This window comes from Amblyraja radiata, chromosome 6 (assembly GCF_010909765.2).
Source record: "Amblyraja radiata isolate CabotCenter1 chromosome 6, sAmbRad1.1.pri, whole genome shotgun sequence".
Classification (NCBI taxonomy): Eukaryota; Metazoa; Chordata; class Chondrichthyes; order Rajiformes; family Rajidae; genus Amblyraja; species Amblyraja radiata.
In genome coordinates this window covers 14,726,148-14,739,273 of record NC_045961.1, presented here as the reverse complement: position 1 = coordinate 14,739,273, position 13,126 = coordinate 14,726,148, and the positions used below count along the sequence as shown (strand labels likewise).

General features: G+C 43.0%; 1 protein-coding gene across 1 annotated transcript in view; it reads right to left on the bottom strand.

Annotated features, from left to right (window-relative positions):
* The window catches only part of myo16 (myosin XVI), a 245,770-nt gene that overhangs the window by 177,349 nt on the left and 55,295 nt on the right, over positions 1-13,126 (bottom strand). The window contains exons 7-8 of the mRNA XM_033022212.1: positions 10,257-10,332; positions 2,408-2,564 (exon numbers count right to left, since the gene is read on the bottom strand). Of these exons, the coding sequence (XP_032878103.1) occupies positions 2,408-2,564; positions 10,257-10,332 (233 nt within the window). The remainder of the gene's footprint in view (positions 1-2,407; positions 2,565-10,256; positions 10,333-13,126) is intronic.

The window sequence follows — 13,126 nt, the reverse complement described above, 5'->3', positions numbered from 1 at the left end:
ATTTTCCTTTATCCAACTCACCTATGACATTTCATGGCACCTTTCAGTACTTCTTATCGCCTGGTTGAGTTCTTTCCCACTCATTTTATATTCCTCATAAACCCTGTCTGATGCCACCGTTGTAAATCTGGCATATGCTTACATTTTCTTCATGCCAAAGTTTACAACCTCCTCGGTCATTCGCGGTTCTTTTACCTTGCCATTCTTAACCATCCTCCTTACTGGAACGTGCTGATCCTGCGCATTGATCAGCTGGCCTTTAAATGATCCCAACCTATCATCTGTGGACTTACCGAATAACAACTGATCCCAATCTACCCTCCTTAGCTCCTGCCTACAGTCACGCCCCAATTAATTTCCCCCAACATCCAGATTCAAAACAATCCCTATTCAAAACCATCTCAATACTTCATGATGACTTTCTCCAAAATGCTCTTCCACCATTACACCAGTCACTTGACCAGACTTGCTTCCCAGTACAAGGTCCTTCCTTGATCGAACTTTCGTCATGCTGTTTAAGGGAAACCGTCTTCAATACACCTAACTAATTCTGCCCTATCTAATCCTCTTGCCTGAAGAAGGATCTCGACCCGAAACGTCCCCATTCCTTCTCTCCAGAGATGCTGCCTGTCCTGCTGAGTTATTCCAGCATTTTGTGTCTATCTTCAGTGTAAACCAGCATCTGCAGTTCCTTCTGTCTCCTTACTGCCTTCAATGTTTCTTCCAATGGTATTGACTCATCAAATGAGTGAATGTCACGAGCTCCATGTAATCAGTTTGATTACATCCATTATGCCGCGATTATACTCTTAGATTAGCGGTTTCCCCGTTAGGTTGCATTTTGGAAACATAATTAATAGAGTATTTTTAAATGTAATTAAATGCAGAGAAAATCAGACCTTAACAGCAAAGATATGCACCTAACTACTATAAGGGATTGACATTCACTTGTGAGACAACCTTATATGCAATCAGGCACAAAGACATAATAAGATGGAGGCGTCCGGGAGTCTGAACAACATTCTGAAGATGAAACTAACTACTCTTTGCCCCAAAACTGGTTGGTTTAATGCTAACACAACTAGCGGTTGTGTTCCTGACGCAGCTCGAGGAGCAAGGAGAATCACAGTCACAGAACTGCAGGGTGCCACGCTCCTGATTACAGATCTGTAAAGAACAGTGCGTCTGAAGACTGAAGTTATTTACGTCAACAAGGCTGAAGTCCCCGAGTCCTTTCAGGGCGATTTCACCATCAGAGTGAGGCCCAGCGCAAATTGGAAGAACAGCAACTCATATTTCACTTGGGCAACTTACAGCCCAGTGGTTTGAATATTGACATCTTTAACTTCAAGTAACCCTTGCTTTTCCTCTCTCTCCATCCCTCCCCCTTCCGGGTTCTTCAACCAGTCTGACTGTCCCCCTGATTCATTTTATCTCTGTAAGCCTCGTTGTCACCTTCTCGTAGCTATCATTGATCTATTCTATGGTAAAGTTTCATTCAATGAGCTTAAGTGACACTGAACCTTTCAGATTTTATCTTTGAAAATCATGGCATCTCCAAAAATCTCTAAAATAAATGACATTTATGAAGTGGGGTCTTATCAAGAGATGAATGAATGGTGGCGCAGCGGTAGAGTTGCTGCTTTACAGTGCTTACAGCATCAGGTTCGATCCCGACAACGGGTGCTGTCTGTAAGGAGTTTGTACGTTCTCCGCGTAAAACGTGGGTTTTCTCCGAGATCTTTGGTTTCCTCCCACAATCCAAAGATGTACAGGTGTGTTCGTTAATTGGCTTGGTATGATTGTAAATTGTCCCTAGTGTGTGTAGGGTAGTCTTAGTGTGCGGGGATCGCTGGTCAGTGCAGACTCGGTGGGCTGAATGGCCTGTTTCCGTGCTGTATCTCTGAACTAAACTAATACCCCAGGCAAGCAAACTCTCTCTTGAATGTTCAAGTAATATATACTTCCTATAGTCAACTTTAGTTTAGTTTACTTTACTTTGGAGATATAGCACAGAAACAGGCCCTTTGGCCCACCGATTGCGCCGACCAGCAATCCCTGTACACTAATACCATTCTACAAACACCCCCCTATGGACATTTTACAATTTTACCAAAGCTGATTAGCCTACAAACCTGTACGTCTTTGGAGTGTGGGAGGAAATCGGGGAACCCAGGGAAAACCCACGCAGGTCATGGAGAAAACGTACAAACTCCATAGAGACAGCACCCATAGTCAAAATTGAATCTGGGTGTCTGACGCTGTAAGGCAGCAACCTTACCGCTGCGCCACCGTGCTGCACCGATTACAGTGACGTTTCCATGCTGTGACGTTTCTATGCCTTGGCTGATAATACAAAGCCATGAAATACAAATCCATGAAACCGCTGAGAAATAAAGGCACTTACATTTGTTTCATTGGAATAGGAGTGCTGTAATTATGTTCTTGGTTTGCTTCCTCGTTGATTTCAGTATTAAGGCAAGCTGTGCATTGTCTTCCCATTTCCTTCCAGTCTTCTTCTGCTTTCAGTAACATTTCTTCGAGATACTCAGCTGTGGCCACATCTAACAAGCAGAGAGACGTTCATCATTTTGTTATTTTCTCCATAGGACTTCACTGCATATCACGTCCAAAGAGTAATATTCACATTCATGGATCAGAACGGTCCATAATTTATTGACAATGTACCAACTACATTTGATTGCACACAAGGCAAAGCTAGCATTTGCAGCATATGTTCATGAATCCAATAATTACCCCAATAAAAACTAACATATTAACTTGAAATATTGATTTTTGTTAAAAATTAATAAAAGATAAATAAAAAGTATATTTTATAAATAATATATATTGTGCATGCATCTTGGAAAATTAGTTCCCAGAATTATGCACTTTTTTTTTTCTCCCCATAATTTGAGTTTTATGAGCCTTCCAGAATTGTTAATATCAGACAGGACAAGTATATTATGTAATGTTATATATGTATTCACTAGGGTGTTATAAACACTGAATTATCTTTATGGTGCATGCAACTGTTCAAAAGCATTAGATTCTTCTTACAAAGATAGACACAGAAAGTTGGAGTAACTCGGATGGTCAGACCGTATCTCTGGAGAAAACGAATGGGTGATGTTTTGGGTCGAGACCCCTCTTCAGACTGAGTGTCAGGGGAAAGTGAGCAAGAGATATGGACTGTTATGTATATATAGAACAAATGAATGAAATATACGCAAAAAAGTAAGGTGGGGGAGGGATGGAGAGAGACGGCATGCAGGGGTTACTTGAAGTTAGAGAAATCAATATTCATACCACTGGATTGTAAGCTACCCAAGCAAAATATGAGATGCTATTCCTCCAATTTGTGTCTGGGCTCACTCTGACAACAACAGGTTCCAACATGTTTCTGACTAATAATATGGTAGTGGTTGACAATTGGAGCAGGATCTTGTTCGCAAATTTCTTTTGAAAAGGTTCCCATTCACAATAACAAATACTGAGGTGCAAAGTTAATCGCGTCTCTAAACATAGGTGCAGGAGTAGGCCATACGGCCCCTCGAGCCAGCACCGCCATTCACTGTGATCATGGCTGATTATCCACAATCAGTACACCATTCCTGCCTTCTCCCCATATCCCTTGACTCTGCTATCTTTCAGATCTCTATATAACTCTCTCTTGAAAGTATCCAGAGAATTGGTCTCCACTACCTTCTAAGGCAGAGAATTCCACAGATTCACAACTCTCTGGATGAAAAAGTTTTTCCTCATCTCCGTTTTAAATGGCCTAGCCCTTATTATTAAACTGTGGCCACTGGTTCTGGACTCCCCCAACATCGGGAACATGTTTCCTGCCTCTAGTGTGTCCAAACCGTTAATAATCTTATATGTTTCAAAAAGGTCCCCTCTCATTCTTCTAAACTCCAGAGTATACAAGCCAAGCCGCTCCATTCTCTCAGCATATGACAGTCCCGCCAACCCGCGAATTAACCTGGTGAACCTATGCTGCACTCCCTCAATAGCAAGAATGTCCTTCCTCAAATTAGGGGACAAAAACTGCATACAATACTCCAGGTGTGGTCTCACTAGTGCCCTGTATAACTGCAGAAGAACCTCTTTGTTCCTATACTCATCTCCTCTCCTTATGAAGGGCAACATGCCATTTGGTTTCTTCACTGCCTGCTGTACCTATAGTTTAGAGATACTGCGCAGAAACAGGCCCTTCGGCCCACTGGGTCTGCACCGACCAACGATCCCCATACATTAACTCTATCCTACACACACTAGGGACAATTTACATTTATACCAAGCCAATTAACCTACAAATTTGTGCATCTTTGGAGTGTGGGAGGAAACCGAAGATCTCGGTGAAAACCTCATGTGGTCACGGGGAGAACGTACAAACTCCGTACAGACAGCACCTGTAGTCGGGATCGAACCCGGGTCTCTGGCGCTGTAAGCTCTGTATGGGAGCAACTCTACCGCTGTGCCACCGTGCTGCCGAAAGGTTCTATGTAGATGACGGCCACTCAGGAACCAAAAGATTGCACTCACAAAACATAGGAAACAAAAACAATGATCCCATATTCGAAACATCTCTGGTGATCAAACGTTCCCAAAGTTCAAGTGGGGAAACAGCAAGAATAAAAACAATCGTGGCCAAAGAGTTTTGATTGAAACTCCTCAACCCAAGCTATGATTTGCTTCTCTGGATGATTATTACGCACTGTTTCATATATTTAGTGTCAGCTTCTTCCCGGCAGCTGTCACTCTACTCAACAACGTACCTCGGTGCCTGCAAATAACCCCCCCCCCCCCCCCCCCACCGGACACTTATTATTATTTACTCAAATCATTTGCTATGTCGCTCTTCCAGGGAGATGCTAAATGCATTTCGTTGTCTCTGTACTGTACACTGACAATGACAATTAAAATTGAATCTGAATCTGAAACCTGAATGGTGTCAAGAAAAGTGGAATATTGACTTCAATTATTCATCCTAATCAGGATCATGCAAGGAACAATCAGCTTTTACGTACAATAAAACCTGTTGGTACCCATTCACAGTTTGTTTTAGCCAGTTCCTGTGCTGCGCTGTTCTACATTCTGCAGCAACATTTAAGTATTGTGACAGACACATGTACAGGCAGCGAATAGTGGGCTGAGACCCATTATTCAGGTAAGTTTAGATTAACATCATGGATAATGCAATCAAAGTGGGCCGAAAGGCCTGGTCCTGTGATGTTATGTTCGAAGTTCAATGTTTTTAGTTTAGTTTAGAGATACAGCGCGAGAAACAGGCCCATCGGCCCACCTAGTCAATTCTGTTGAGACAGAAAAACTGATGCTGCATTCATAAGCTCATAGGTGATAGGAGCAGAATTAGGCTATTCGTCCCATCAAGTCTACTCCGCCATTCAATCATGGCTGATCTATCTTTCCCTCCCAACCCAATTCTCCTGCCTTCTCCCCATAACCTCTAACACCCGTACTAATCAAGAATCTATCTATCTCTGCCTTAAATATAACCAGTGACTTGGCCTCCACAGCCGTCTGTGGCAATGAATTCTGCCGAATCACCACCCTCTGACTAAAGAAATTCCTCCTCATCTCCTTCCTAAAGGAACATCCTCTAATTTTGAGGACATGACCTCTAGTCCTAGACTCTCCCACAATCATGCCGGTAAAACCAATCAAACAAATTTCAGGAACATATTCCCCAAATGCAATCAGCATATCTCCTGCCTGATGGAGTACACCCTTGACCACTGCTAGACCACAAGGAGCACCTATTGCTTCGACACTCACCCTCATTGCACCCACTGATCATCTGTCCGCACTACTCCTGCTACTTTACAGACAGAGATTGTAATGCAAAACACCAAAGAAAAGAGTCATCTAGCTGGATCGAGATCCTTCTTCAGTCTTTGAAGGTGTCTCCCTTCGATTTATTCCAGCATTTGCAGTTCTTTCCTATTTATTTGTTCTATATCTCTCAATATCGCTCGTTTACAGTTCCCCTGACACTCAGTCTGAAGTAGGGTCTCGACCCAAAACATCACTTATCACTTCTCTCTAGAGATGCTGCCTGTCCCACTGAGTTACTCCAGCTTTTTGTGTGTTATCTTCAGTTTTCTTCCTACACAGTGATCTGAGGAAGCTATTTTCTGGACCTCCTTGAGTCAGTGGACTGGAAAATAATCAAGACTGCTTTGTCCAGACTGAATGAGCACATTTATTTTGTCATTGGTTTCATCCAGAAATGTGAAGACCATATTCTGAGAAATACAATTAGGCTCTTTCTTAACCAGAAACATTGAATGCACAGGGAGATTGACTCGCTGGTAAAGTCCAGATCCTAAGCTTTCAAGCAAAAAATATCTGAAAAAGCAAGAGACTCAATTTAATCAAGTGTAAGCCAGGTAGCTGTGACAGTGCCTGAATTCCATCACAGGCTACAAGCTGACTGGGAGCGATCTTCGACAAAATGGCACATCACCAACAGATGAGCTCAGTGCTCTTCAAACAGACCAACAAAGTTCCACTGATGCATTCTTAAGGGCCTGTCCCACTTTGGCGAACTAATCCGCGAGTTCTGGCGAGTTTGCCCTCGACTCATAATCGCAGCATGGTCGACACGAGGTCGTAGGAGGTCTTCGTAACTCTCCTTCATGCTCAAGAGTGGTCTCCGCATACTCGAGGCCTCAGCTAGGTCACTGCGTTTTTTTGAATATGTTAAAAAATGCCCGCGAGTAAAAAAAGATCGCCATGGAAAAAATCGATACTTTTTTTACTCGTAGGTCGGCATGTTGGTCATAGGTAATCAAGGGTAGTCGAAAGTAGTTGTGGATAATCGTCATCATAGTCGAAGGGAGGTCGAAGGGAGGTCGAAGGAGATTGAAGGAGGTCGTCTTCACTCTCCACTATTCGGTGTCCAATTTTCCCGAAATTAGTCATAGCTGTCGTAACTGGTCGAAACTGGTCTTCAACATAGTCGAAGGTGGTCTTCAACATGTCATTTTTTTAAACTCTTCTAAACTCGCCAATTAGGTCGCCCAAGTGGGGCAGCCCCTTTAAAGGATTAGACATGCTAGATGCAGGAAAAAAAATTCTTGATGTTGGGGGAGTGAAGAACCAGTGGTCACAGTTTAAGAATAAGGGGTAGGCCATTTAGGACTGAGATGAGGAAAAACTTCTTCACCCAGAGAGTTGTGAATCTGTGGAATTCTCTGCCTCTGAAGGCAGTGGAGGCCAATTCACTGGAAGTTTTCAAGAGAGTTAGATTTAACCCTCAGGGCCAAATAAATCAAGGGATATGGGGTGAAAGCAGGATTGGGATCAGCCATGATCATATTGAATGGCGGTGCTGGCTCAAAGGGCCGAATGGCCTACTCCTGCACTTATTTTCTATGTTTTTATAGATGCAAAATGCTGGAGTAACTCGGCAGGACAGGCAGCATCTCTGGATAGAAGGAATGGGTGACGTTTCATGTCGAGACCTTTCTTCAGACTGAGAGTCAACGGAGAGGGAGACACAGAGATAAGGAAGGGTAATGTGTGAAAATGAGGCATCAAAGTGGATGAGGTTCAAGGAAAATGTAGAATAGATCATTGTTGATTGATTGATTATACCTTTAATAATCCTTTACAGGAAATTACAGTGCCAAGACAGACACAACACCACACATTTCCTCAAATAGCTTCCATACTTAACAAGTTAAAATACAAGTTAAAATACAAGTTAAAATACAATGAATGAAAAAAAGTGCAGTTATTTATGCGCATTATATAACCTTATAGCAGCTGGTAAACAGGACTTCCTATGTCTCTCAGTTTTGCACATTGGTGCAATCAGTCTCTGACTGAAGATGCTGCTCTTGATCACCTTCAGGGCATGGAGTGGGTGAGTGGCGTTGGTCATTATTGAACCCAGTTTGTTCAGAGTTCTGGCCTCTGCCACCTGCTGGACCGTTCGTTGCTCAGCCCCGACCACTGAGCCGGCCTTCCTGATCAGCTTGTCCAGTCTGTTTTTGTCCGCTATGCGGGCGCCATCTCCCCAACAGGCCACAGCAAAAAACAGAGCACTGGCCACCACTGAATGGTAGACACTGCACAGCAGGGGTTGGCAGATGTTAAATGACCTCAGCCTCCTTAAAAAATACAGTCGACTTTGTCCCTTCCTGTACACCGCCTCCATATGACCCTTCCAGTCCAGCTCACTGTCAAGCTGCACACCAAGGTACCTGTGGTTAGCGACCACCTCCACCTCAGTGCCCTTAATGGTGATTGGTGTTGCTTGAGTCCTCCTCCTCCCCCTCCTGAAGTCCACAACTATCTCCTTGGTTTTTGTGGTGTTAAGATGGAGGTTATTGTGTGCACTCCACTCCACAAAGTTGCTTATTATGTCTCTATACTCCTCCCCATTGCCCCCTTTGATGAGGCCGAACTTGGCCCCGAACAATGTTAACTTGGGGAAGCTGACAACGAAGCAAACAGAGATAACATTTAATCAGGGGGACAGTCAGACTGGTTGGAGAACTAGAATGGGGGAGGGATGGAGAGAGAGGGAAAGCAAGGGTTACTTGAAGTTAGAGAAGTCAATGTTCATAACGCTGGGCTGTAAGCTGCCCAAGCAAAATATGAGATGCCGTTCCTCCAATTTGCGCTGGGCCTCACTCTGACAATGGGAGGGGGAGTTAAAGTGTTTAGCAACCGGGAGATCAGATATGTTCAGGCGGACTGAGCGAAGTTGTTCAGTGGCATTCCAGCAAGGCATGATACTAATCAGAGACAGAAACTGCTGTCAAAACATGGAGGGGACCAGGGACAGGGACACAATTTCTTGGCAGCCGCGCACGCATGCGCACACTCACACACACACGTGAGGCATCAGAAGCTTAAGCCGTGCGCCCTGTGAACGGTAATTAGCTCAGGATTTTTCCAGTTTCCAGCCCTGCGACGTGGATGCTTCTACTACGGGCCGTTACCCTTAGAATGAGTCAATTACTGCAGATCTGTACCACAGATTTAAAGCTTGTAACGTGAGGGGGACACTAATGACACTAATCCTCCACTGGCTATGTCCCATACATCTCGACTATGGAAGGCAGTTCTTCTTTTATTATTCAATAACTGCCCTACCGCTAATTTAATATTCACCGAACTCCAGAACCTAATGCACTACAACAAAGTCCCAGGATCTATTTTAAATACAATTTTAAATCCCCCCCGCCACGGGTACCATGTAATCGCGTGCTACCTGCTCCATGGTCGGATAGTCGGCGACTAAACCATTTGCCAGGTGAGGAGGGGGCTGTGGACCCCCAGCAGGACCAAAAACAAGACCTGTCAAAGGGCAGATGAGCTCCTAGCGAGACAAAGGCCATCCACACTTCAGTAGAAGTTGCGATCACTTTCGTACATAGCGTTGTGAGGCACCGTGTCCGTTGATGTTTTCAACGATGATGATGACAAAGCATTAAATGGAACACACTGTATTTCCCACTTTAATTTAAATTTATGTTTAATTTGTCTCATTTTTAGTATAAAGGAAATTATAGTAATTTAAAATAACAAACAGTTTTTTCACAAAATTTGATAACCAGATAAACTATTATCTCAGACATGCAGGTTGACGTGGCAAGGGAGGACATTGTCAAACAAATGAGTGTTCTGTGTGTAAACATAATGTGTGCAAAGAGATGCATACAATATGTTAGGTGGGATGTGTAAGTGTGTGTGTGCATGTGGATGTGTATATTTATGTGTATGCATGTGTGCGTGAGTGTGTGTGAATGCATATGTGCATGTTCCAGTGTGTGCGTGTTCCAGCGGGAAGGTAATGAGAACAATAAATAAATTGATTGCTGCTCAGCTACCAAAGATCATTGTTCAGATTTAAAATCATGAATAAAATCATGAGAGGAATAGATCAGGTAGATGCACAGAGTATCTTGCCTAGAGTAGGTGAATCAAGGACCAGAGGACATAGATTTAAGGTGAAGGGGAAAAGATTTAATAGGACTCTTTTCACGCAAAGGGTGGTGGGTGTGTGGAACGAGCCGCCAGAGGAGGTAGTTGAGGCTGGGACTGTCCCAACATTTAAGAAACAGTTAGACAGGTACATGGATAGGACAGGTTTGGAGGGATATGGATCAAGCACAGACAGGTTGGACTAGTGTGGATTGGACATGGCCGGTGTGGGCAAGTTGGACAGAAGGGCCTGTTTCCACACATATCATTCTATGACTCTATCTACATACCTGAGGGTCTTTCCGCATTACAGTTGAGAAGATTGGGATTTGCATGATGTATCAAAAGCAACTTTACGATAGCAATCTGAAATGAAAGCAGAAACATTTTCTATTTTTGTGTTTATCAATATGTATAACAATTCTATAAAACGACATAAAATGATATAAAACATTGTAAAGTTATTACAATCCATTGCCTGGAGCTTTGAGGATACTAGTGGTTTAGCATCGAGCTTACAGTGTGCTGATACCTATGTTTCCTTTTATACTCCAAGTTCCCTGTTCACATGTTCCATTTCATAGCACTTTGACTCCCTTTCCCACACTGGGGCTTCAGGTCATGCACTCCTTATAAGCTCACTTCAGCCCAGGTTCCCACACTTTCTAAAATCACATGGTTCATAGAAACATAGAAAATAGGTGCAGGAGTAGGCCATTTGGCCCTTCGAGCCAACACAGCCATTAAATATGATCATGGTTGATAATCCATTTCCTGCTTTTTCCCCATATCCCTCGATTCCGTTAGCCCCAAGAGCTAATTCTAACTCTCTCTTGAAAACCTCCAGTGAATTGGTCTCCACTGCCTTCTGCGGCAGAGAGTTCCATAAATTCACAACTCTCTGGGTGAAAAAGTTTCTCCTCATCTCAGTCCAAAATGGCCTACCCCTTATTCTTAAACTGTGACCCCCCTGGTTTTGGACTCCCCAACATGGGGAACATTTTTCCTGCACCTAGTCTGTTCAATCCCTTAAAATATTTAGATGTTTCTATAAGAACCCCTCTCATCTTTCTAAATTTCAGTGTATCCAAGCTCAGTCGACCCATTGTTTCCTCATATATGAGTCCCACCATCCTGGGAATTAACCTAATGAGCCTACGCTGCATCCCTCAATAGCAAGAATGTTCCTGTTGCCATATTCTCTTGACACTCACCTGGCCCCTTAAAAACTTACCAGGTCCTGAAAAAAAATGATTATACTGTGCAATATCCCAGAACGAGGCGATTATCATCCATTATGCAGAAGCTCTGCAAATCTGACATCCTGGAAGTTACAGGTTAACAGAGATATACTGTACACTCATATTTCTCATCACTTAAGTCTGCAATGTCAAATGGGCATAAATGGATTGGTCGAATTTTTTCTAGATAAAGTAAGATAAGAACAGAAATTATACATCCCTTTGTACCTATGCTACAGTATATCATCCAAGTGGATCTTTACTGCAACTCATTTGTTAATGATTGTCTGTTGATGATTCAGGATCATTCCATCATTTTGGCACGTTGGCCTTCATCAGTCAGAGTATTGAGTATAGATGCTGGGAGGCCCCATAGTAGAAGCATCCAGGACATACAGTTATACAAGATGTTGGTGAGGCCACATTTAGATTAGGTGTTCGGCTTGTGTCACCATGGTATATGAAAGATGTTGTCAAGCTGGATAGGGGGCAGAGAAGATTTCTGAGGATGTAGCCAGGACTAGAGGGTCTGAACTATAAGGAGAGGTTGAGCAGGCTGGGACTCTATTCCTTGGAGCGCAGGAGGAGGAGGGTTGATGTCATAAAAGTGTATAAAATCATGAGAAGAATAAATCGGGTAAACGATCAGTCTTTTTTCAAGAGTAGGAGAATCGAGGACATAGGTTTAAGGCGAGAGGGCAAAGATTTAATTGGAAATTTAGAGGTAACTTTTTAACACAAAGGGTAGTGGGTGTAAGGTACGAGCTGCTGGAGGAGGTAGTTGCAGCAGGTACAATCGCAACAATGAAGAAGCATTTACAGGGCACGTTTAGAGGGATGCGGGCTTAAGTTAGGTATGGGCAAGTTGAGCTGAAGGGCCTGTTTCCACGCTGTATGACTCTATGACTATGACGCACGGAATCTTTGGGTAAATTCCAGATTCGCACAGCCTGAAACAAAGAAAATATACAACATCTGAAAGGTCTACCATTAAATTTAAATTATATCCCTTAGTCTGTATTTCCTGTCAGTATACTGTGAATAGATCATCCATATCTGTTCCATTGAATCTCTTATTGAAACCACTGCTTAGCTTACCAATCAATCTTCTTTATTGAGGGAAGCAGATCACGTTTATTTAAAATCTTAACACTTTATCTCATATCATTCTAATAAACTTGTCCTGTGCAAAAGCTAAGGTCCACTTATTGCATATATTGAACCAGGAAATATTTCATATGTAAAATATATACAACTGTGTCTGTGTTAATATAAATATTTGCGCAAAGTTTTCTTAAGGCAGTCATACGTGGTACATAAAAAAACTCCACAGTTCACTGGTTCTTGATTCAACCTGCTAGGTTTTACCTAGATCCTCCTCTGTTCCATTTCTCTCCCCCCCCCCCCTACCCCCCCAATGTCTGAAGAAAGGTCCCCACTCGAAACATCACTGGTCCATGTTCTCCAGAGATGTTACATGACCCGCTGAGTTACTCCAATACTTTGCTTCTCTTATGGTGACAAATTAATTGAGTGAGATGCAAAACAAGTCAATAATACCTTATCTTCAGTTTAGTTTATTTTTACTTTAGTTTCGAGATACAGTGCGGAAACAGGCCCTTCAGCCCACCGGGTCCGCGCCGACCAGCGTTCCCCGCACATTAACACCATCCTACACCCACTAGGGACAATTTTTACATTTACCAAGCCAATTAAACTGCAATCCTGTACGTCTTTGGAGTGTGGGAGGAAACCGAAGATCTCTGAGAAAACCCACACAGATCACGGGGAGAACGTACAAACTCCATAAAGACAGCACCCGTAGTCGGGATCGAATCTCCCGCTGCGCCACTGTGACCACCCTAGATATCTTCTAATTTTTGATCATTTATATTTATATATATTTTTTCTGCACAAGC